The 24050-nt window shown below is 41.2% G+C and overlaps 1 protein-coding gene across 8 annotated transcripts in view; it reads right to left on the bottom strand.

Moving 5' to 3' along the window:
• The window catches only part of PSD3 (pleckstrin and Sec7 domain containing 3), a 674009-nt gene that overhangs the window by 84376 nt on the left and 565583 nt on the right, over positions 1-24050 (bottom strand). For all 8 annotated transcript variants that reach the window (XR_011020476.1, XM_068233673.1, XM_068233674.1 and 5 more), the window contains one exon: positions 1773-1843. Coding sequence is in view for 7 of the 8 variants with exons in the window: in XM_068233673.1 (XP_068089774.1) it covers positions 1773-1843 (71 nt within the window). In the remaining variant the exon portion in view is untranslated. The remainder of the gene's footprint in view (positions 1-1772; positions 1844-24050) is intronic.

Here is a 24050-nt window from a genome sequence, read left to right as displayed (position 1 = left end):
CGGTATCGCAGCAGTCATGCTGCTTTAAGAGGGGGATCTCCTCACGTCATCTGCAATTTTCTCATATTATTGCTTTATGATTGCTCAAATAAACATTGTTATACTTTATACATAGTGTGGTGCTTGATATGGGCTAACTGGTAGTCCTCTCTCTGGAAAGGAAACAGTGGCTGAGGTAAGTTAACCCCCCCTCGTATACAAAGCCTGCGCCCCCTGCACACTCTGGGACAATCTCGTTTTTTCACAAGATCATTCTCGCTTATCCTTAACAATATCCATGCCAAATGATAGAGTGCATGGCACATATTTAGTAACACTCAATATTTGTATTGTTTTGACCATAAGAATACATTCAAAGTGGGTCGTTGTGGAGCATTACATTGGAACATATAGTTGCATTGATAATGTTACGTTTACACTGACGAGTTAGCAATCTGTTGTGGTGCAATCAATCAGCATAATACGGTGCATGTAGTGTCGTAACATATTGGAGACTTTTGTGACAAGTGATGATGCAATTCTCTTCTGACCTACTTTCATTTTGAAATGTATTCCCTGTACTTTTCACGGTTTTGAAAACAAGGTTAATGATTCATACTTGTCAGCTTCACTGATCAATCAGCTATCAGGCAATTCATTATCCATTTCAAAATGTGATTACCGGTAGCCCTGTGCAATGTTCCAGTTCTGCCAACAGTAATTCCACCTTCTCTGGAACCCAAAGAAATGCCTACTGGGAAGTGCTTTAAACAGTACCAAAGCCAAAACAGTACGTTCTTTTACATTTCACACATAGTGGGATAAGGTTAGAATTTACACAGTTTTTTTCTATTGGTCTATGGGTTTCAGGCACAGTAATATCCCTTCACTGCCTGCCTTCCAGCTTTGCTCAGACTGGGAATAACTTAAAGGGACTCCGAGCAGTGCAGAAACTATGGAAAGATGCACATCATTTTAAAGCTCTCTTTCTCCTCTTTCCAATGATCTATAAACCGCCGCCCTACGTCTTTTAGTTTTCGCTAAAGTCAGCAGCTCCATTCTGCTGAATGGAGCTGCTGACTTTGAGAAAAAGTCGCCCTGTGTAATACAATGTAACTATGGAAAGATGGATATCATTTTAAAGCTCTCTTTCTCCTCTTTCTGACGACACATAAATCGTCGCCCTACGCCTTTTAGTTTTCTCTATTTTCGCGATCGAAATCGTGGCCGCGGCAATTTCAATCGCAAAAATAGCGAAAACTAAAAGGCGTAGGGCGGCGGTTTATATATCTTTGGAAAGAGGAGAAAGAGAGCTTTAAAATGATATGCATCTTTCCATAGTTTCTGCAATGCTCGGAGTCCCTTTAACTGGGGCACAAATGGCAATAAAAAATCTTTCCACATTTCTAACCCTTCTTCATTTTATCAAAAACATAAAACAAATGCTCGGCTACAGAGTCTTTAAATTGTGGTAATATGATTTTATGCACGACTATGACCCCACCAAGTCAGTGATTTTGATTTATTCCTAATATGTCAAATTCAATAGATAGAAAAGAAAACAAAACACTATACTAAAATGTGACAATAAAATTAAAGTAGAAGCTTCCATCGTAAGATCAATGTTACTTTTTGTTTTCATACAGAATATGCAAATAATAAAAGTATACTGTAGTCATTTTAGCTTTTCCAGTATACTTAATTATTTCAGTTAATTTGGGGTAAATGACTGTTATTCAGAGTAGAGACACAAGTAGTTATACTTTTATTAATTAATAATGGTAAATGTTTACCTTTTGCAGGTAAAGGACGGTTCCCTTTAAAATGGCATAAAATGTTTTCCATCCTCGTTTTCCCCTTGGAGCTAGACAATAATAAAAAAGACAATTATAAATGCATGTTTTTACTGGTATTTTTGTTAAGTGGATAAACACGATTTGCTTTAGTAACTATGCCTAAAGGTGGGTACACACATCAGATAAAAGTCTTTGGAAAATGAAAGATCACAGATTCTATTGAGCTGAACTCCCCATCAGATAAAAATCTTTGCAAGATGCTGCACACAAAGATGCCCGTAAACATTCAAAAGATCACTATCTGCAAAAGATCTGTTCCTGCAAAACATCCGTTCCTGCAAAATGCATTCATAGTCTATGAGATCTGCAGGTCTCATACACACCTTGTTTAACGGACATTCATCTGCACATCAGACAATCATCTGCAGATCTGAAGATCCATCCTGGTGGATCTGATCTGCAGATAATTGTCCGTTAAACAAGGTGTGTATAAGATCTGAAGATATCATAGACTATGAATGCATTTTGCAGGAACGGATCTTTTGCTGGTCAGATCTTTTGTAGATACTGATCTGTTGAATGTGTACAACATCTTTGTGTGAATGTGTAGAGTATGCTCATATACTACATAGAAGAGGTTAAAATTGGTCTGTGATCTTTCATTTCCAAAGACTTTTATCTGATGTGTGTACCCACCTTAACCCTCTAATATTTTTCAATTTAAATTTAAGAAAGAAATTGGTGAAATAGGTGAAAAATGATTGCTTTTGCCCTGAGTTCTACAGGACCATAGCAAGGATGGTTAGTGAAATAGTGGCTTTATGGTTGCAGTTAAATATGCACACTGTAGCTAAATTTTTTTAAAAATGTAATAAATAACCCTTGACTGAGATAAATTTATTTTAAACCATTCTCACTGCAGATCTGTGCACCAGACCGGTAAAATAAGACTGCCTTTTCACTAGCCATTTAGAAATTATTGCTATAATTTGTGTTGACTGAATCCTGAATTTCAAACATTTGCCACCTAAAAGTAAACAGTTTAACCTCCTTGGCGGTAATCCCGAGCTAGGGTCGGGGTGGAAAACCGCAGCTTAGAGCAGTAATTCCGACCTCTGCTTGGGGTAGCCGCTGGAGGCTGTGTGCAGAGCAATGTGCGCAGTGGGCGTTTTTACATACCCCCCCGAGGGTTTCCGACGTCGGCCGCCATAATTCTTCCTCTACTCCGAGGCTCTGCTTCCTCCTGGTGAGATTGCTGTGACGACAGCTGGCAATTTCACTTTAGAGTTGCAGCGCCACCCGGAGGATGGAGGCATAACTGCAGCCAGGGAGGTGAGTGATTGTAAAAAACTGCTGCAGATCTCCCTGGCAGCATGATTTTTTTCCAGGTTTTAGGGTATGGAAAGAAATCATACCGCCAAGGGGGTTAAGCTTGGGCTGTCAGGAGAAGGCTGTTAGTGGAAAGGAAGGGCTTGAAGGTACTGTGCGGTATGGGGAAGAGGTTAGGGATAGGCATACAGTAAGAAGTAGAGTTAGTGTTAAGCTAGGTAAGTGGGTCATGGATAACTTTCAGAAATTGGGGAAACCACCACCAGCTAGGTTTGTTTTCGGCTGACTGGCTCACTGCACCTGCACAGGCCTGGCCACGCATCTCCTTCTTCACGTTTTCGTCCGCAATATCGCCCTGTGCAGGATGCTATTGAGGAGAGGGAACGCGAAGAAGACTACGTGTGGCCAGGACTGTCGGTGAAATGAAACTAGCTGGCGCCAGGGGGCTGGAGGATCAGTGAGTGACTGCAAGGGCACGGGACGGCTACAGGGGGCTGTTAGAAGCCCCAGGTGAGTAAAACGGATTTTTTTTTGGTAAGGCTTAAGTATCCCTTTAAGTTTGAGGCTTTTGAGTAGAATGAATTCAGGTTTTTGGCCCAGTCAATTAAAGAAGTCAGAGAATTACAAATATTTGACTGATTAAAGGGACACTGTAGTGAAAGGGATATGAAGGCTGCCATATTTATTTGCTTTCAAGCAATACCAGTTGATCTCTTTGGCTGCAGTAGTGTCTGAATCAAACACCTGAAAAAAGCATGTGGCGAATACGGCCAGACTTTTCCTGATCTGCATACATGTTCTGGGACTGTGGCTAATAAATATTAGACAAACAGGATCAGCAGGACAGCCAGTAAATTGTCATAGATAGAAAAGAGGCGGAAAAAAAGCCTTTCACTAATCTTTCTCATTCCAGTGTACCGTTTAGATATTTAATATATACTATATTAAAAAAACTGCTCCCTCAAAAAAATATATATAAATGAACTGAAGAAAGAAAAAAATATGCACAGTTTAAAAAACAGGAAAAAAAGGTAAAGTTTCTGCTGTCACATTGCACTTTCATTAAGATAGTTTGTGGTTTTAACAGACCTCACAAAAATTCTCCTACTGTGGTTAAAAACCCAGCTCAAGGTTACTATTAGTTTAGATAAGCTCCTCGATTTTACTTTGCGTCTTTATAAAGGGCGCAGGGAATAATGGCAAATTATCGTGCTATCATTCTTTAACGACTTCAATTATTCAGTCTGAAGCACTGCAGTTACACTGTATATAGTGGACTTCATTGCTTCTTACGGAATGTTTGAAGTGATTAAGAAAATGAAAATGTGAGAGCCTCGCCTGATTCACAGCAGCCCTTATGAGAACTCAATCACTATAGATTCAATTACTATGTGGCGTGCAGCCAGAAAGTGAAGTCAAGGGAAATTGTAATTTAAGTCATAAAAGAATGTGTCAGAGTTTTCTGATCAAACATACAATAGCTATGAATAAGTTTTGAAGGTTGTTCTGAAGCAGCGAGATACATCTGGACATTAGCTGAAATACATATATTTTTAACAAAATCAGTCAAAATAGCTTTGAAGTGAGGGGAATATGGCAGCTGCCATCTTAATTCACTTGTAAACAATGCCACTTTCCTGGCTGTCATTCTGAGGTTTTGGCTTTAGATGTTTTTGAGTTACACAGCTACAACAAGCATGCAGCCAGTGGAGTCAGATCAGAGTCAAAACATCTGATCTGCATACTCATTCTGGGCCAGTGACAAAGTATTAGTGGCAGCACAGCCAGGAGTCAGACAGCTGGCATTGTTTGTAAGGAAAGGAAGATGGCAGCCTCTATATTCCCCTCACTTCAGGTTCCATTTATAAAAGCATTTTAAAATTCTTGCATTAAAAGACTCACTTTTTTTTTTTATTGAGGTAATAATTTAGTGGCAGCTAATAAACATTTCTCTAGTTACATGGGTGCCTTCTCAAACTGGGATTGGATACTAATAAACAAGTACATCAGCATGGTAGCTTAACTTGTTCTTCCATGACATCTGTAACAGTTTCTGAAAATTAAAAGTAATGCTTGCAAGGACTAGAGAAGACCTTTCAAAGACACAAAGTCTACTTTGAAATGCCAAAAAAATTAAACAGTCATATATGACTGTTTAAAATGATGAGCACCATTACTAGATCCTGGAAAATGTTAAAATGGGTCATGAAGTGAAAGAATTCAATTCTTCTGAATACAGCACAGGATAGACTCTTGAAGCTGAACAACAATAATAACAAAGTCTTACTGTAAATACAAATTCTATTACAGAGAAACTGAAGCAAAAAAAAAAAAAAATGATATACGGTAATGATTTGTATGTGTAGTACAGCTAAGAAATAAAACATTAGGCGCAGAAACATACTGTAAAGTCTAATATTGTTTCCAGTACAGGAACAGTTAAGAAACTCCGGTTGTTATCTATGCAAAAGAGCCATTGAGCTCCTCGACTTTCAAAGTCGCAGAGAGCTCTGTCTTCAGAAGCTTATTATCTCAACCGTCTGGCACTGTAGTGTTTTTGTTTCTGCAGAGGACAGTTCAAAGGTTCACTGGCCTGCTCTGTAAAATCATTTAGAATTCTTAGTAGTGTGTAAACTGCAAATATTAGAGAATGATGCAATGTTATAAAAAAAACTATATAACTGAAAATACAAATATGAGAATATTTTCTTTGCTACTAATGTTCTAGTAATTATCTATACTACACAACCAATTCATTATATCATTTTTTTTCGCTTCAGTGTCTCTGTAAAGTAAACGGACATTATTATGTGAGACAAAAATTATTTTTGGCATAAAGCACTGATACCAAAGGAAATAAAAATGTTGATGTGCAAAGTTTTGCCTGTTTTCAAGATATATTTATTCTTCTAATACTACTTTGGAAGGGGTCATTAGTGTCTTCCTTTTAAAACGTGCTATACTTGCCTGGCTGTTGGGCTCATACTTTGTCGTAGCTCTTGAATATGCAAGAACAAGTGCTTTCACTCTAGTGGTTTAATTCAAATCATAAATGTACTTATGCCCGACAACACTTGTGAAGTGTCTCCTTAGCCTGCTCTCTTCATTTTAATTGATACAGTATCCACAAACCCCCATCACTTCTGCTTAGTGAGTGAATACACAAATGTATGAGTAATGAACCAGAATCACCATAGACCAGAATCCCTTTCACTTTTTTCACACAAGAGCAGATTCACTAAACATTGGTAAAATTAGCATGCACAAACAGTGCAGGTAAAGCTGATCAGTTAATTTCGGCGCGCGGCTCTGAGAGCCGAGTGCCAAAGCTGGGCGCCCCATAGCAGCAATGTTATGCTGCGCGGGGCACGTAGTAGTAATTCGGGGCTCCGGCGGCTGCCAGACCCCGAATTACATCTGCCTCCGAGTTACGACAACTGCGAGGGGGAATAGTATTTAACGCCGCCTCAGAGTTTTGTGGCAGCGGTGAGAGCCGTCATTCGGCTCTCCCCGCGCCGAACTGAGCGGCGCCGAGTTAACATATACTCCAGGTAAAGTTGTATCCACATGTACATTTTATCAATGTGGTTACTCAGCCCTACAATGCCATAATCTTGAAGCAGAAACATTAATATTTTTTCTTAGTTTGTCTGTTCTTCCCAAGTAAAAACATTGTCTTACTGTCAATCCTAATCCCAGGTCTGTGAGCATGGAGTAAACAAGGATGCTTATCTTAGATAACAACCTTTAACCCCATTTAGATGGTCTGTAGATGGACATGTATTTATGCTTGAAAAAAAATATCTGTTTTCCCTTTTGATGTTGCATGTATATAGCTGTCTGTACCACCAGCTTGCAAACTAACAGGATATAAGCCCGACGAAGGCTGCAAGGCCGAAAGCTCGCTTATTTTGTATTCATTTTTAGTTAGCCAATAAATGGTATCATCCTGATTTAAAACTTCTTGCTTTTACTGTAAATGATTAAGGATAGGGAAGAAAATAAACTATTTTATTTTTAATTGCTCAACAGTTTTCTTTTCTTTATCCCATCAAACCAGAAAGAGCAAAGTACAGAGATGGGTTTGCTTTTCATTAAATCTACACTGCGCTCCAAATTATTATGCAAATTGTATTTAAGTGTGATAAAGATTAAATATTTTGTTTTTCAATTAAACTCATGGATGGTATTGTGTCTCAGGGCTCTTTTGATCACTGAAATCAATCTCAAACACCTCTAATAACTAGTTTTCCAGGTGCACCTGATTAAAGGAAAAACTACCAAGCAGACCACCATTTTCAAGCAATATGAGAAAGAAAAAATTATCTCTCTGCTGTGGAAAAGTGTGAAATAGTTGAATGCCTTGGAAAAGGTATGAATATCTTTATATTTCACGAAAACATAAGCATGATCAACCTACACTTTAAAGATTTGTGGCTGACCCAGAACACACGCAGGTTTGTGCAGATAAAAGCAAAATGATTAAGAGAACAGCTGCTAAAATGCCATTACAAAGCAGCAAATGCCTATTTAAAGCTGCTGGTGCCTCCTGAATCCCGTGAACATCCAAGTGCAAGATTCTCCAGAGGATTTCAGTGCATAAACCTTCTATTCAACCACCCCTAACAATCTCACAAGCAGAAACAGCTGCAGTGGGTACAGAACTACAAGAAGGCTTATTTTCAAACAGTCTTGTTTACTGATACAGTGGGTTGCAAAAGTATTCAGCCACCTTGAAGTTTTCCACATTTTGTCATATTACTGCCACAAACATGAATCAATTTTATTGGAATTCCACATGAAAGACCAATACAAAGTGGTGTACACATGAGAAGTGGAAAGAAAATCATACACATTTTCTTTTACAAATAAATAACTGCAAAGTGGTGTGTGCATAATTATTCGGCCCCCTTTGATCTGAGTGCAGTCAGTTGCCTATAGACATTGCCTGATGAGTGCTAATGACTAAATAGAGTGCACCTGTGTGTAATCTAATGTCAGTACAAATACAGCTGCTCTGTGAGGGCCTCAGAGGTTGTCTAAGAGAATATTGGGAGCAACAACACCGTGAAGTCCAAAGAACACACAAGACAGGTCCAAGACAGGTCAGGGATCAAGTTGAGAAATTTAAAGCAGGCTTAGGCTACAAAAAGATTTCCAAAGCCTTTAACATCCCAAGGAGCACTGTTCAAGCGATCATTCAGAAATGGAAGGAGTATGGCACAACTGTAAACCTACCAAGACAAGGCCGTCCACCTAAACTCACAGGCCGAACAAGGAGAGCGCTGATCAGAAATGCAGTGAAGAGGCCCATGGTGACTCTGGACGAGCTGCAGAGATCTACAGCTCAGGTGGGAGACTCTGTCCATAGGACAACGGAAGAGTGGCAAGAAGAAAGCCATTGTTAACAGAAAGCATAAGAAGTCCCGTTTGCAGTTTGCCACAAGCCATGTGGGGGACACAGCAACCATATGAAAGAAGATGCTCTGGTCAGATGAGACCAAAATGGAACTTTTTGGCCAAAATGCAAAACGCTATGTGTGGCGGAAAACTACCACTGCACATCACTCTAAACACACCATCCCCACTGTCAAATATGGTGGTGGCAGCATCATGCTCGGGGGGTGCATCTCTTTAGCAGGGACAGGGAAGCTGGTCAGAGTTGATGGCAAGATGGATGGAGCCAAATACAGGGCAAACTTGGAAGAAAACCTCTTGGAAACTGCAAAAGACTTGAGACTGGGGCGGAGGTTCACCTTCCAGCAGGACAATGACCCTAAACATAAAGCCAGGGCAACAATGGAATGATTTAAAACAAAACATATCTATGTGTTAGAATGGCCCAGTCAAAGTCCAGATCTAAATCCAATCGAGAATCTGTGGCAAGATCTGAAAACTGTTGTTCACAAACGCTGTCCATCTAATCTGACTGAGCTGGAGCTGTTTTGCAAAGAAGAGTGGGCAAGAATTTCAGTCTCTAGATGTGCAAAGCTGGTAGAGACATACCCTAAAAGACTGGCAGTTGTAATTGCAGCAAAAGGTGGTTCTACAAAGTATTGACTCAGGGGGCTGAATAATTACGCACACCCCACTTTGCAGTTATTTATTTGTAAAAAAAATGTTTGGAATGATGTATGATTTTCGATCCACTTCTCAAATGCACACCACTTTGTATTGGTCTTTCACGTGGAATTCCAATAAAATTGATGCATGTTTGTGGCAGCAATGTGACAAAAATGTGGAAAACTTCAAGGGGGCCGAATACTTTTGCAACCCACTGTAAGTGCTGTGCAACTCTTCATGGTCCAGATGGATGGAGTGGTGAATGGTTGGTCAACAGCCACCACATCCCAACAAGGCTGCAATGTTAGCAAGGAGGTGGCGGAGTAATTCATGTTTTGGACTGTTATCAGGGGAAAAGAGCTGTTTGGCCCCTTTAAGGTCTCTGAAGCTGTGAAAATGATGTCTGAAAAATATGTGGAGTTTCTGACTGACCACTTTCTCCCATGGTACAAAAATAAGAACCGTATTTTCCATGATAAAATCATTTTCATGCATGACTATAAATCATCTCATGCTGCAAGCATAAAAAGAGAGAAACTCATGGTCCTCCCCCCGACCTCTATCCTATTGAGAACCTTTGAAGCAACCTCAAACAAAAGATATATGAGATTGGGGGGCAGTTTACATCCAAACAGCAGCTCTGGGAGGCTATTCTGACATATTCCTGCAAAAAAAAATTCAAGCAGAAACTCTCTAAAAACTTACACATTAAATGGATGCAAGAATTGCAAAGTTACTATCAAATCAGGGGTCCAAATGGTCATTTGTTGAATTTGCAGCATTAGGAGGTCATATTTACTGGAATAAAAAATTTCAATCAAAAACATCTTAACATGTCAATTTACATATGTTTGTGACTGAAATTGCTTTTTATTCAAGTAAATAAGACCTCCTAACATTGCAAATTCAACAAATGACCATTTTCAGTTCTTTACGGCCTATAAAATGTTTTGAAACTCTGTTGTGCGTAATAATTTGGAACAGTGCATTTTTTAGTTTTTTATGTTTGAAAAACATACTGTTATAATTAGGAGGTTTGTTCAGTAACATTCAAATTATACTCTGATGGTTGATTACTCAAAAATGATGCTGACTGCCACTTGCATCAACCATTTTAGGGAAATCAGAGAAAAATAAGATTTGCATAATAATTTGGAAAGCAGCCATACATTAGGTAACTTGAAGGTGATCAACCATCCAATTTGATAATTATTAAATCAGATGAAAATCAGTGTTGCAAAGAGGATGCCCGATCGATGATGCAACCAATTTCAGGCAGAAAATGGCCGAATGTATCGATACGCCATGCTGGAAAATCTTGGGCCGACCTGCTTGATAGTGTGCGCAATGGTAATGGCGGGCAATATTGGGACAAGTGATGAACATGACGGAACACCTGGCAGTGTAAATGTGCCCCCTGCCTGTGCATTTATACATTAACTGACCGCTGTTGCCCTATGTGTTGCCCATCCATCTTCCACTTCCTTTATTTGCGCCTCACAAGCTGCCAGTGTATAGCTCAAGGCGCATGTGTGATGTCACTACCGCCCCATATGCTATACACTGGCAGCGTGAGGCACAAATACAGAAGCAGAAGATGGATGGGCACCGTGGTGGGCGACAGCAGACAGGTAAAGTATAAATGTACGGACATGGGTAAGTGAAGGAGGAGGCGAATGCGGTGTCACAAGGCCGATTACCGAGAGATTTCATGCTGATGTATGGGCAGCCAACAGATCTCTCTGTTTAGATTTGATTAGAGAGGAATCTGTTTCTTGGTCGAATCTGCCCATCATTGCTAGATGTATGGGCAGCTTTAGAATAAAGGAAGGATACAAAAGGTGACAAAACCGAGAGTCCAATATAGTGTAGTACGTCAAGAGAAAAGCATGTACTGTGAAAATATGAGAAAGTTATACTCACAAGTCTGGGTTACCACACAGGCAACCACTGACGGTGCAGGTGGGGAGAATTATAACCTACAGTAGGCGCTTGGCTCTGAGACTAACACAGCATCGTGTACCTCCAAATCTTGATTGCCTGATGAAGCGGGCGGTTGACCCGTGAAACGCGTTGCATACTTGGAGATCTTGTAATAAATTTAATTGTTTATTTACAACGGTTCGTTGGCTGTTCAATATATACCTGAGGGTGGCGTCCACCTACCCCCCTCCTTTTAAACGGTTTTTACCATTTTATTCTAATTTGGCGCCTCTGTTACAACCTGTTATTTGAAGCTTTAGAATAAAGTCCAATTTGCCCTTATTAAAGCAAAAAAAGGAAAAAACACTTTTGGGTAGAGTTGGCTTTTAAAACAAACCTGATAGATGTTGTGAGGAAAACTGACTGCCATAGTGCTGAGAAATAACACACTATCGGGTTGATTAATCAATGATAATAACAAGCGGTGCTTCAGCAGCGCTCGTTAAACAATCTAGTGTGCCTTACTTCGTTACATGTGTTACTTCCATAGTAACACGCACTCCTTGAAATAGCGGCCACTGCTTTGAAATTAGCCGCACTAGTGAAGTATCACGGTGGCGATACTTCACAGCAGTGGGTGCTACTTCAAGGAGCATGCATTCCTAAGGAAGCAACGCGCGTAACTTAGGCACGCTACAGCGCACAGAGCAATCGTTGCCTGCATAGTGGCCGCTAATTGTTTTTTAATGAGCGTTGCTGAAGCAGTGCTCGCTATTATCATTGATGAATTAACCCCTATAAATTTTGAGAGTCATTTTCAGAAATGACACAAGAAACATGGTTTAAATTAGTGCTGCAAGACATGAAAATTTGTCTCGCTGCTGTGCCCCCTATGTCCTACTTGCTTCACTCCAGTAGTTTGTTGCCCATTCTCCCATGTGACCTGAGGAATGACTTTCTTGCATCAAATACACACTGATTGGTTTCTTGTGTCCATATACGGTAATTATGCTTCCTATTTTTATACAACCAGCATGCTCTTGCTCATAAGAGAACATGGTATGCAGACAAGCCTAGAAATAGTTGCACTATATAACCATCCTAATACATGTCTTCATTTGTGTAGCAGTTTCTAGACATCATATATTTTTCTTCATATTCTTCAGTCTAAACAGTTACCTTTCTCATTTTTCTCCTGTGGACCACATTTATTGGCCTCAATTCACTAAGCTTTATCAAACACTTTATCAAACGTTTGATAATTTACCTCATGAGTACAATCTAATTTTGAATTCACTAAGGTGTTATAAATGTATCTAATGTTTTATTGATATAAATTTATTCAACGTTTTAACACCTTAGTGAATTCAAAATTAGATTTTACTCATGAGGTAAATTATCAAACATTTGATAAAGTGTTTGATAAAGCTTAGCGAATTGAGGCCAATATTGGCCTCAATTCACTAAGCTTTACTAAACGCTTTATCGAACGTTTGATAATTTACCTCATGGGTAAAATCTAATTTTGAATTCACTAAGGTGTTATAGATTTATTGAATGTTTTATCGATAAAACATTCAATAAATATATAACACCTTAGTGAATTCAAAATTCGATTTTACCCATGAGGTAAATTATCAAACGTTTGATAAAGTGCTTGATAAAGCTTAGTGAATTGAGGCCAACATGGAAAGGATACAAGCCTTGTGTTAACTTCCTGTATATCTGTGCAGCAAATGCTGCGGAATGTTAACTGCTTAAAATGTGCTATCAGACATAAATAGTGGCTATAATAGAGGATACATTTGCAAATATATTACTGTGAAATATTAGCTGTATTAAGTATAATCATGTCCCAAAATTATAATACTGTAATTTTTAACATAAATGAATATAAATGCAATCTATTAAACTGCATGGAATGCCTAATGCAGTTCACAAGATGTGAAATGGATTAACTTGAAGAATTGTAAGAAGTCCATTAACACTCTTCTATGATTAAAGGCCATCTCTACCAGGCTTTCTCCTAAAAAGTATAACGGAATACTCACTTCAGATTGAAGGAAGTTTATGAAAAAAAACCTTTGCGCAATCTCAAATCATTAGCTACTGCTGGTGGCAACAATTAATGGTATAATTATTTTGTTTAAGGTAATTAATGAAATTAACATTACCGTAAGTTGCTTAATGATAATTTAGATAAATATGCTGAGCACTAGGTGACTGGTGTTTGCCAAAGAGGATGTAGAAGTGCCGTTTAATATATTTTTAATTTATTATGGGCAGCACTACCAATGAGACTATACATTAGTGACAATCCAAAACAGAAACAAAGAAAAGGACATCAGAGTAGATGAGCAAGCATGTAAATCCAGATATAGAATAGTGCCAACTTGATTAAAATGCAAAGAGAATGAAAGACAATGTAAAACTCCACCACCAGTACCAGTAAGTGGGTACAGCATCACTGCAGACATTCTGGTCATATAGTTCTGACAAGGTAAAATAGTACTTGTTCCTGACATGTCAATTGTGAGCATCCGCCTGGCATTTTGTAACCTATGATTTATCGCCCTGAGGTGGTATAGATTTATATAACAATTCAACAGAAAAGAGACACACACACACACACACACACACACACACACACACACACACACACACACACACACACACACACACACACACACACACACACACACACACACACACACACACACACACACACACACACACACACACACACACACACACACCTATAAAGGCACATTAATTTAAATAAACGTCATTATTCCACACACAAATTCCTTAATGTTCACTTCATCTTCAGAGTTTACTTTTCCCTTACATTTCCCTTTCAGGTTCCAGGGTATTTTGGTACAAAAGCTGCAGTGGCACAGAGCTTTGTCAGATAATTAATTAAACAAACCTGCTGTGATCACCATGACATCACACTGGCACCTGAGCCAAGTACAGCTTTGTACCACAGAGACTGATCTTCGGTAGTTTTTGATGATACTGTCAAGTTGCATATCTTAACTCCTAAATCAAAGCTATCTAAGTGAGCTGTTCAAATAAGTAACGTGTAACCTTCATCTGCATAGAATGCTGAATAGGGTAATTAATGATAAACAGATTTTTTTTCTTAACAAAATACTCTTTTTTTACTGCTTCAAGTGACACTGAAGCGAAAAAAAAGGTATGATATAATAAATTGTATGTGTAGTACGGATAATTAACAGAACATTAGTAGCAAAGAAAAGAGTCCTTTTTATTTTCAGTTACATAGCTGTTTTTCTATAACATTGTAGCATTCTCTAATATTTGCACTTTACAAATAACACTCTGGCCCATATGGAATTAACTTTTTCTCCTGGGATTTCTGCAAGGTGATGTTTTTAAACCTGTCAATAAAATGCCTTTAACCACTTCACAACTGAGGGGTTTTACCCCTGAAACACCAGCGCGATTTTTACCTTTCAGCGCTGCTGCCATTCTTTTTTTTCTGTAATATGATTGGTTATTGGGGACTGGGGTCCCCATTACCAATCATTGGACTGCAGAGCCGGGGTATGTGTGCGCGCGCGCGGGTCGCAGGGGCGTGCGATCGCGCACTGCATGTTTGTTTATTTTTCATTGTTATGAATGAAGACGGCTTCTGTTTGAAGCCGTCTTCATTCTATTTGCAATCGGCGAGGCTAATTGGATTTAGGAACGCTTGTTCCTAAAGTCCAATTAGTCACCTGCTGTGTGGGCTGGCTGGAGTGTGCGCGCGAGTTCCCTGCCCACTCCCAGCCAGTAAACAAACAAGTGCGCCTTTCTCCGTCACTGAGGGGTGAAGCGGTGCGCAGAGAGCCGGAGAAATTAAGCACTGGGGGGGTTAAGTGGTTAAAAGCCACCAGAAAGCAAGAAAATACTCAAAATAATTTTGATGGTACTTTGTCACCTACTTTGATACTTTTTCAGTTTTTAATTGCATTTGGGCCTCTGTATTTGAATGATGAAGAAGAGCAGAGCTAATGACCCTTTGAACTTCCTGGCAAAAAAACCTTAAAAAAGTGAGAGAAAGATTGAGATAAGTGCTTCAGAAAATAGCATTGCTCTCTGACTAAATTAATCAGATATGCTCTTTTGCATAGATAACAAGTTTTTTAACTCTTCCTGTACTGGAAACAATATGAGCCTGGTTTCTGTGCTAATAATGTTGTTTCTTAGCCGTACTACACATACAATTCATTATCTCATAAGTTTATTTTCACTTCAGATTCCCTTTTTTTTAACAGATATAATTTGCTACAGTACCTCGCAAAAGTGAGTACACCTCTTGCATTTTTTGTAAATAATTTATTTTTTTAATGAATACAATACAATATATTAGTGTATATTTGCTGTCCTGTCAAAATAACACACACACACACTTCTATACTGATAGCAACAAAAGTGAGTATACCTCAAAATGAAGAATGTCACAATTCTGCCCAATTAGACATTTTCTTTTCCCGTTCCTTGCTAGTGTTATAGGGTTTTAGGTATGAATGAAGAACAAGATGGCCTAGTCTATAAGAAAGTTGACAACACTCTGAAACTGAGCTACAGCACGTTGGCCAAGACCATACAGGGGTTTATTATGAAAGATTCCATTCAAAACAGACCTTGCCATGGTCAACCAGAGAGGTTGAGTGCGCATGCTTAGCTTCATATCCAGAGTTTGTCTTTTGCAAATAGACGTACGAGTGCAGGTAGCATTTCTGCAGAGGTTGGTTCAGATGGTGTCAAGTGTGTATGGTGGAAACCAGATGAGGAGTACAAAGTGTGTCTTGCCTATAGTCATGCATGGTAGTGGGAGTGTCATGGTTTGGGGGTGCATGAGTGCTGCCCGCACTGGGAATCTACAGTTCATTGAGGGGACCATGAATGCCCACATGTATTGTAATATACTTAGGTAGAGCATGATCCATTCCCTTTGGAAACTGAGCAGCAGGGCAAGTATTCCAACATGATAAAAACCCCAAACATACCTCCAAGGCGACCACTGACTGCCTTGCTAAAAAAACTGAGGGTAAAGGTAATGAACTGGCGGAGCAGGTCTCCAGACCTAAACATGTGGGGGGCATCCTCAAACGGAAGGTGATGGAGAGCAAGGTCTCTAACATCCATCAGCTTTGTAATAGATTCCAGTGGTAACCTCTGAAGCTCTAGTGAATTTCATTCCCAAGAGCGTCAAGGCAGTGCTAGAAGATAATGGGCAGAATTTTGACATTCTTCACTTAAGAAGTGTACTCACTTTTGTTGACAGTGGTTTAGACATTAATGGCTGTGTGTCGTTATTTTTATGTGACAGCAAACTTAGACTGTTATACACTCACCTAAAGGATTATTAGGAACACCTGTTTAATTTCTCATTAACCACCCTGGCGTTCTGATTAAATCGCTAGGGTGGCTGCGGGAGGGTTTTTTTTAAATTAAAAAAAAACTATTTCATGCAGCCAACTGAAAGTTGGCTGCATGAAAGCCCACTAGAGGGCGCTCCGGAGGCGATCTTCCGATCGCCTCCGGCGGCAAGGAATAACACGGAAGGCCGCAATGAGCGGCCCTCCGTGTTTCGCTTCCCTCGTCGCCATGGCGACGAGCGGAGTGACGTCATGGACGTCAGCCGACGTCCTGACGTCAGCCGCCTCCGATCCAGCCCTTAGCGCTGGCCGGAACTGTTTGTTCCGGCTACGCTGGGCTCGGGCGGCTGGGGGGACCCTCTTTCGCCGCTGCACGCGGCGGATCGCCGCGCTGCAGCGGCGATCAGGCAGCACACGCGGCTGGCAAAGTGCCGGCTGCGTGTGCTGCTTTTTATTTGGTGGAAATCGGCCCAGCAGGGCCTGAGCGGCAGCCTCTGGCGGTGTTGGACGAGCTGAGCTCGTCCAGACCGCTCAGCAGGTTAATGCAATTATCTAATCAACCAATCACATGGCAGTTGCTTCAATGCATTTGGGGGTGTGGTCCTGGTCAAGACAATCGCCTGATCTCCAAACTGAATGTCAGAATGGGAAAGAAGGGTAATTTAAGCAATTTTGAGCATGGCATGGTTGTTGGTGCCAGAGGGGCCGGTCTGAGTATTTTGCAATCTGCTCAGTTACTGGGATTTTCATTTCTAGGGTTTACAAAGAATGGTGTGAAAAGGGAAAACATCCAGTATGCGGCAGTCTTGTGGGCAAAAAATGCCTTGTTGATGCTAGAGGTCAGAGAATAGGCCGACTGCTTCAAGCTGATAGAAGAGCAACGTTGACTGAAATAACCACTCATTACAACCGAGGTATGCAGCAAAGCATTTGTGAAGCCACAACATGCACAACCTTTAGGCAGAAGACCCTACCGGTTACCACTCATCTCCACTACAAATAGGAAAAAGAGGCTACAATTTGCACGAGCTCACCAAAATTGTTGAAAACTGAAAAAATTTGCTTGGTCTGATGAGTCTCGATAGAGTCAGAATTTGGCGTAAACAGAATGAGAACATGGATCCATCATGCCTTGTTACCACTGTGCAGGCTGGTGGTGGTGGTGTAATGGTGTGGGGGATGTCTTGGCAAACTTTAGGTCCCTTAGTGCCAATTGGGCATAGTTTAAATGCCACGGGCTACCTCAGCATTGTTTCTGTCCATGTCCATCCCTTCATGACCATAATCCTTTAGGTGAGTGTATAAGCTGCACACTGACTACTTTACATTGTTTCAAAGTGCAATATCCTCAGTGTTGTCTCATGAAAAACTGTAATAAGAGATTTACAAAAACACAAAAATGGGAGAGGTGTACTCACTTTTGTGAGATACTGTATGCTTTTTACTGCCCTAAAACTATTTGGGAACACTGAGAAGATATTTATTATCCATTGATGTATAAGTTAAGAAATCTTAGATGTATAGTTTTGTATAAATGCATAGTGGCTGACTGGTGTACTGGTTAAAAGGAACCTAAACTGAGAAGGGTATGGATTTTTCTTGTGTCTCTAATACTTTTAGCCACAGCCCCTCAACAAGCATGCAGATCAGGTGCTCTGACTGAAGTAAGACTGGATTACCTGCATGCTTTTTTCAGGTATGTGATGCAGCCACTACTGCAGTCAAAGAGATCAGTAGGACTGACAAGCAACTGGTATTGTTTAAAAGGAAACACCCATATCCCTCTCAGTTAAGATTCCCTTTAAAGGAAACATCCAAGGAATAAAAAAAAAAAATATCTTGGGCTTCCTCCAGCCCGTGGCAGCTGTCCTGTGCCCTCATCGCAGCTCCGGAGGCCCTGCGCAGTACCGTCTTGGTGACCTCGGCCGGACCACGTGATGGTGGAGCACAGAAGACGCCGACCCGGAACCCGACCTGGCGAGGTCGGGTTCTGCAACGGAGAAGACCGGGAGCCTCCAGAGCTGCGGTGAGGGTACAGCACGGCTGCCACGGGCTGGAGGATGCCCCAGGTAAGTGGATCTTTTTTTTCCTTGGACACTTCCTTTAAGGGTTCTGCCTCTGACACAGGAGACCAGGGTTCAAATTTTGGCTCTTGTTGTACAGTAAGCCAGCTCCTATTCAGTAGGAGACCTTGGGCAAGACTCCCTAACAATGCTACTGCCTACTGAGCACTCCCTGGTGTCTGCAGCTCTGTCACTTTGAATCCACGAGGAGAAAAGAGACTACCTGATGAGAAAGTTTTCTGAAGCTCAAGATATCTGTGCCTACAACATACATATTCTGTCTGTTTTCTTTTGGAATAACATTTAACTACATAGCTAAAATCAGCAATCTTAGCACTAAGCCTATATAAGACTTCAATTAAAACACAATTCTAATTCAGATTGAATGTACAATAGACAGCTCAGAGCTTTCATTCTCTGCACATATTTTAGTTTGGAACAGAGAAAGAGATGTGCATTTATTGCAAACATTATTCATTGCAATACAATTTAAGTGCTAAGGGGCAACAACAACAAACTGGGTGACTAAGCAGAAATGTCAAAAGCAATTATAAGAAGTAAACAGAATTCAGAATGTTTAAAAAAAGAGAATACAGCCACATATTAAATCTGAGATAGGAAAATGAATGTGAATTACAGTCCCGTTAAAGAAAAAAATGTGTTGAGCTGAATTATTCAAAACTTGTATTAAACAAAATAAGATACTCTGACTGAAAGTCATGAATTCCATTAACCACTTGAGGACTCAGCCTTTACCCCCGCCCCCCCCCCCTTAACCACTTGACGACCAGGTGATTTATGGCTGATCTGTGCTGCGTGGGCTCTCCAGCCCGCAGCACAGTTCAGGATAGAGCCAGGGCGATCAGACTTACCCCCTTTTTTCCCCACTAGGGGGATGTCCTGCTGGGGGGGTCTGATCGCCGCCGGCTTGCTGTGCTTTGCGGGGGGGGCTCTTCAAAGCCCCCCCTCCGCAGCGTTCTCTGCGCTCCGTCCCTCTCCCTCCCCCTGTGAGCTGCGCAGGACGGATATCCGTCCTGTGCATTGAAGGATAGGCTTCAACCTATCATAGGCCGGCGATCCCCGGCCAATCAGAGGCCGGGGATCGCCGATCTGCCTTACGGCGCTGCTGCGCAGCAGCGCCGTATGATGTAAACAGCGTGGATTTCTTCCCCGCGTGTTTACATTTTGCCAGCGAGCCGCGATCGGCGGCTCTCCGGCTGTTCACGGAGACACCCTCCGTGAACGGACATGGAAAATCCATGGAAACCCGCAGACGACCAGTTTACGCCAATCGGCGTTAGCTGGTCGTCAAGAGGTTAAGGACCAGCGCTGTTTTTTATGATCTGTGCTGGGTGGGCTCTGCAGCCCCCAGCACAGATCAGGTTGCAGGCAGAGCGATCAGATCGCCCCCCTTTTTTCCTCCTATGGGGATGATGTGCAGGGGGGGGTCTGATCTCTCCTGCCTGCCTGGGTGTTGCGGGGGGGGGCCCCTCAAAGCCCCCCTCCGCGGCGAAATTCCCCCCTCCCTCTCCTCCCTGGTGATCTGGGCTGCACAGGACGCTTTCTGTCCTGTGCAGCCAGTGACAGGCTGTCCTCTGTCACATGGCGGTGATCCCCGGCCGCTGATTGGCCGGGGATCGCCGATCTGACTTACGGCGCTGCTGTAGCAGCAGTGTCGTTCAATGTAAACAAAGGAGACAAACCGTCTCCTGCGTTTACATTTAGTCTCTGTGATCTAACAGGAAACGGCCGCTCGCGCGAGCGGCCTTTCCTGATTAATTAGGGAGGCACCTGGCGACGCAGATGTGCGTCGCTGGTCCTCCAGCTACCACTTTGCCGCCGCACGGTATGAGTGTGCGGTCGGCAAGTGGTTAAGGAACCTTGCAAAAAGCAGGCATCTAACATCACATCACTTTTCTCTATTTAGTTCTAGAATGTTAAATGCAACTTTATGTCTCCCTTGCATATAAAGGAGGGAAAACACTTGTACTTGCGTTTTTCTAGGCAATTGTGCAGTTTATGTTGATAAGCGATCGCGGTTTTTCCATAAGTGATTTTTTTTTTTGCATTTGTGATTTTCTGTAATGTGGTGAAATATAGTGTAATTAGGAATGCACGTAATTGGTAAAAAGGCAGGAAGCTGTCCTATTTAAAACCCCAAACACGGAACATAAATGCAAACGGCATGCGATTATCAAGTGGATTATTGCCTATAAAAGCAGTGCGCATTTAGCCATACGTGCCCACGAATCTGGGAAGTATGTTCCCTACCTGATTTCCACAGTCTCATATACGCCGGGTGTCATTGATGCTGCTGGGTAATACGCCCTATCCTGTTACTGAATTTCAAATCTTGCTGCTGAGGACTGTAGTAAAGCGGCGCACGTGCGAGATCTGAGAGGCAGAGAAGGAGGTAAGAAGGATACAAGGATGGGCCAGAAGGGTGAAAGAGGCGTGTTTTATGGGCACAGCGTGATCCATTCTTCTATTCTTCCAAGGGTCATGTAATGCTCTGATAAACAGGTAGACAAGGAGAGTTGACCAATCCAACCAGTCAATCGCCTATATACTGTTATATACTGGGTACCACATACAGTACAGCACCAATGTCTGTTTATACATAGCACCAGTATATGATTTTTTTAAAATGTTTATTTGAAGTGCGTTTATTTGGTGTGCGGCGATAATATCCCAAACTCTATATTCTATCTGGAAAAGTTGGTGGGGTCGTCTTATACACCCAGTCGTCTAACACGCCGGAATATACGGTACAAAAAAGGGTGTTTCACAAGCAGACCACCATTTTCAAGCAATACGAGAAAGAAAAATTATCTCTCTGCTGCGGAAAATGTGAACTAGTTGAATGCCTTGGCAAGGTATGAAAACCTTTATATTTCACGAAAACTTAAGCATGATTATCGTACTGTTAAAAGATTTGTGGCTGACTCAGAGCACACATGGGTTTGTGCAGATAAAAGAAAAATGAAGAAGTGTCAAACTGCCAAACAAATACATCAGATTAAGAGTGAAGCTGCAAAAATGCCATAACAAAGCAGCAAATAGGTATTTCAAGCTGCTGGTGCCTCTGGAGTCCAATGAACATTAAGGTGCAGGTTCCTCCAGAAAATTGCAGTTATGCATAAAATAAGAGAGGGGAATATAATTTTCATAATCATTTGAAATGTGGTGTAGTAGTGACAAATCTTTATTCAGCAAATAGTAAGTTAATCACTGCATTCATAGTACAATAATACCAGACCAGTGGGTTAACTGAGAGGTACTGTGTGGCATTCTTACGGTCTGATTAGAAAGTCGATCAGTGAAGTATCTCATCTGTATAACTGAGATGCTACCGAATGAAATGCAAATGCAGCCAAATGAAAAACAGCAAATATATACGTCCACTACACTGCATAAAAGCACAGTAAAATCAGGTGCTGATCTATTTTTATGTTTGTACCCTATTAAGTCATAATTTATATGTAAAGTGGATACATATTTATACAAACTAGACAGAATATTTAGTTTAGAATGGATTTAAATGTAGCAATGTACATCATGATTATACTGCTTTTTATGCTAGACTGCTGAAACACAGGCATTTACAGATGTGTAGGGGTAGCCATGGCTCCACCTGCTCTGTGATTTGTTATCTCACGTTAACACATCATCCAAGTGACTCACTCTTGAAGGTCTATACTGGTGGAAGACAAAATGTACGCTATTTATCTTGCTTATGAATTTATGTGGCCAGTGCACTAACAATCCTATCATGCCCTGCCAGAAAACAATGAATAACGTGAGATTCCACACTGTAAACCATCCAAAACGTTATCAGTGTTTACAACTTTGACATCACTACTTTACAACACATCACTAGAAACCGAAGCAGGAAAGAGATAAGTCAGAAAATGCTTCATATATCAGACGTATATTTACTACTTAAGAACGTTAATACTTAAACCGGAACTGAAGATTACCATAAAAACACAAACAGTTTCAGTCCCCAGTAGCCGTCCCGTCCCTCGCCGGTCCTGCATGATCCTCCGTTCTCCCGCCGCCAGCTAGTTTCATTACCATCGACTTGTAAGTTGACGGCAACTGCGCCTGCACGCCCTGGGCTATGCGTATCTTTCTTTGCGTTATCGTTCTGCAGTGGACGGTAGCACAAAGGATGGGTGTGGCCAGGGGCGCGCAGGCGCAGTTGACGCTAATGTAACTAGCTAGTGGCAGGAGAACGGAGGATCGTGCAGGACCGGCGTGATACAGGGCAGCTGCGGGGGGCTTGTGGAAGCCACAGGTAAGTGCCACGGTTTGTTTTATGCTAATCTTCAGTTACACTTTAAAATTATTGGTCAATATACTTTGTAGATTGTGACTATGAAGATACACCCACAAGTGCACCATACTATAACAATTATTAAGTACAGACGCAGAGCAAACTGTCACCAGTAGCACATTTAGTAGCAAAATGCTACATAACAGCACATTATATAGGTTTATACATTTCATTTCCAAAACCTGCGTTAACCACATCCACAAAAGCATGAATATAAGCCTTTCTCAGCCCAGGTTCCCTGGAATCTCAATGTTCCTTGAGTACACTGCAGGGGTTCCCTGGCATTTTCTCCCATTATGGGGGTGGGGGATGTATGATAGCGCACACTATAACAGTTGGGTACTGTAAAAAGAAGCACTAAATTGGAGACCAGAATATTAACTAGTTCCCCGCCAGCGTACAGTATATCTACGCTCCTTTGGACTTCACTTCCCCGCCCGGAGCGTAGATATACGTACCCCCGCCGCTACCGCCGCTGTCCGCTCTCCCACTCGCACTCCCGCAATCGTGCACGCCGCTGCTCGCTCGCCCGGAGATCAATGAACGGGAAAATACATTCCCGTTCATTGATCTCTGCCCCCGCAATGATCTGCTGCTTTCGCTAAGCAGCGCGATCATTGTGAAAAAGAAAAAAAAATCCCAGCCTCTTTGTACTTCCTCCAAGCTTCCGGAAGGACGCTTGGAGGTCGCATTAAACTGTTGCCATCTTGTGGCCAAATAGTAAACTACACCCTAAACTATTTTTCACACACACATACATTACTTATACACAAAAAATTAACTCATTACCTCCCACACTCCCCATTTTTTATTTTTTTGTAATTAAAAAAAAATAAAAAATTTACAATTAAAAATTATACATAAATAGTTACCTTAGGGACTGAACTTTTTAAATATTTATATCAGGAGGGTACAACACTGTTACTTTATAAACTATGGGCTTGTAATTAGGGATGGACGCAAAACTGAAAAAAATGCACCTTTATTTCCAAATAAAATATTGGCGCCAAACATTGTGATAGGGACATAATTTAAATGGTTTTATAACCGGGACAAAAGGGCAAATACATTTCATGGGTTTTAATTACAGTAGCATGCATTATTTAAAAACTATAATGGCCGAAAACTGAAAAATAATGTTTTTTTTCCCATATGTTTTCCTATTTTC

The sequence above is a fragment of the Hyperolius riggenbachi genome, chromosome 1 (assembly GCF_040937935.1).
Source record: "Hyperolius riggenbachi isolate aHypRig1 chromosome 1, aHypRig1.pri, whole genome shotgun sequence".
NCBI lineage: Eukaryota > Metazoa > Chordata > Amphibia > Anura > Hyperoliidae > Hyperolius > Hyperolius riggenbachi.
This window is presented reverse-complemented; position numbering and strand designations above follow the sequence as displayed.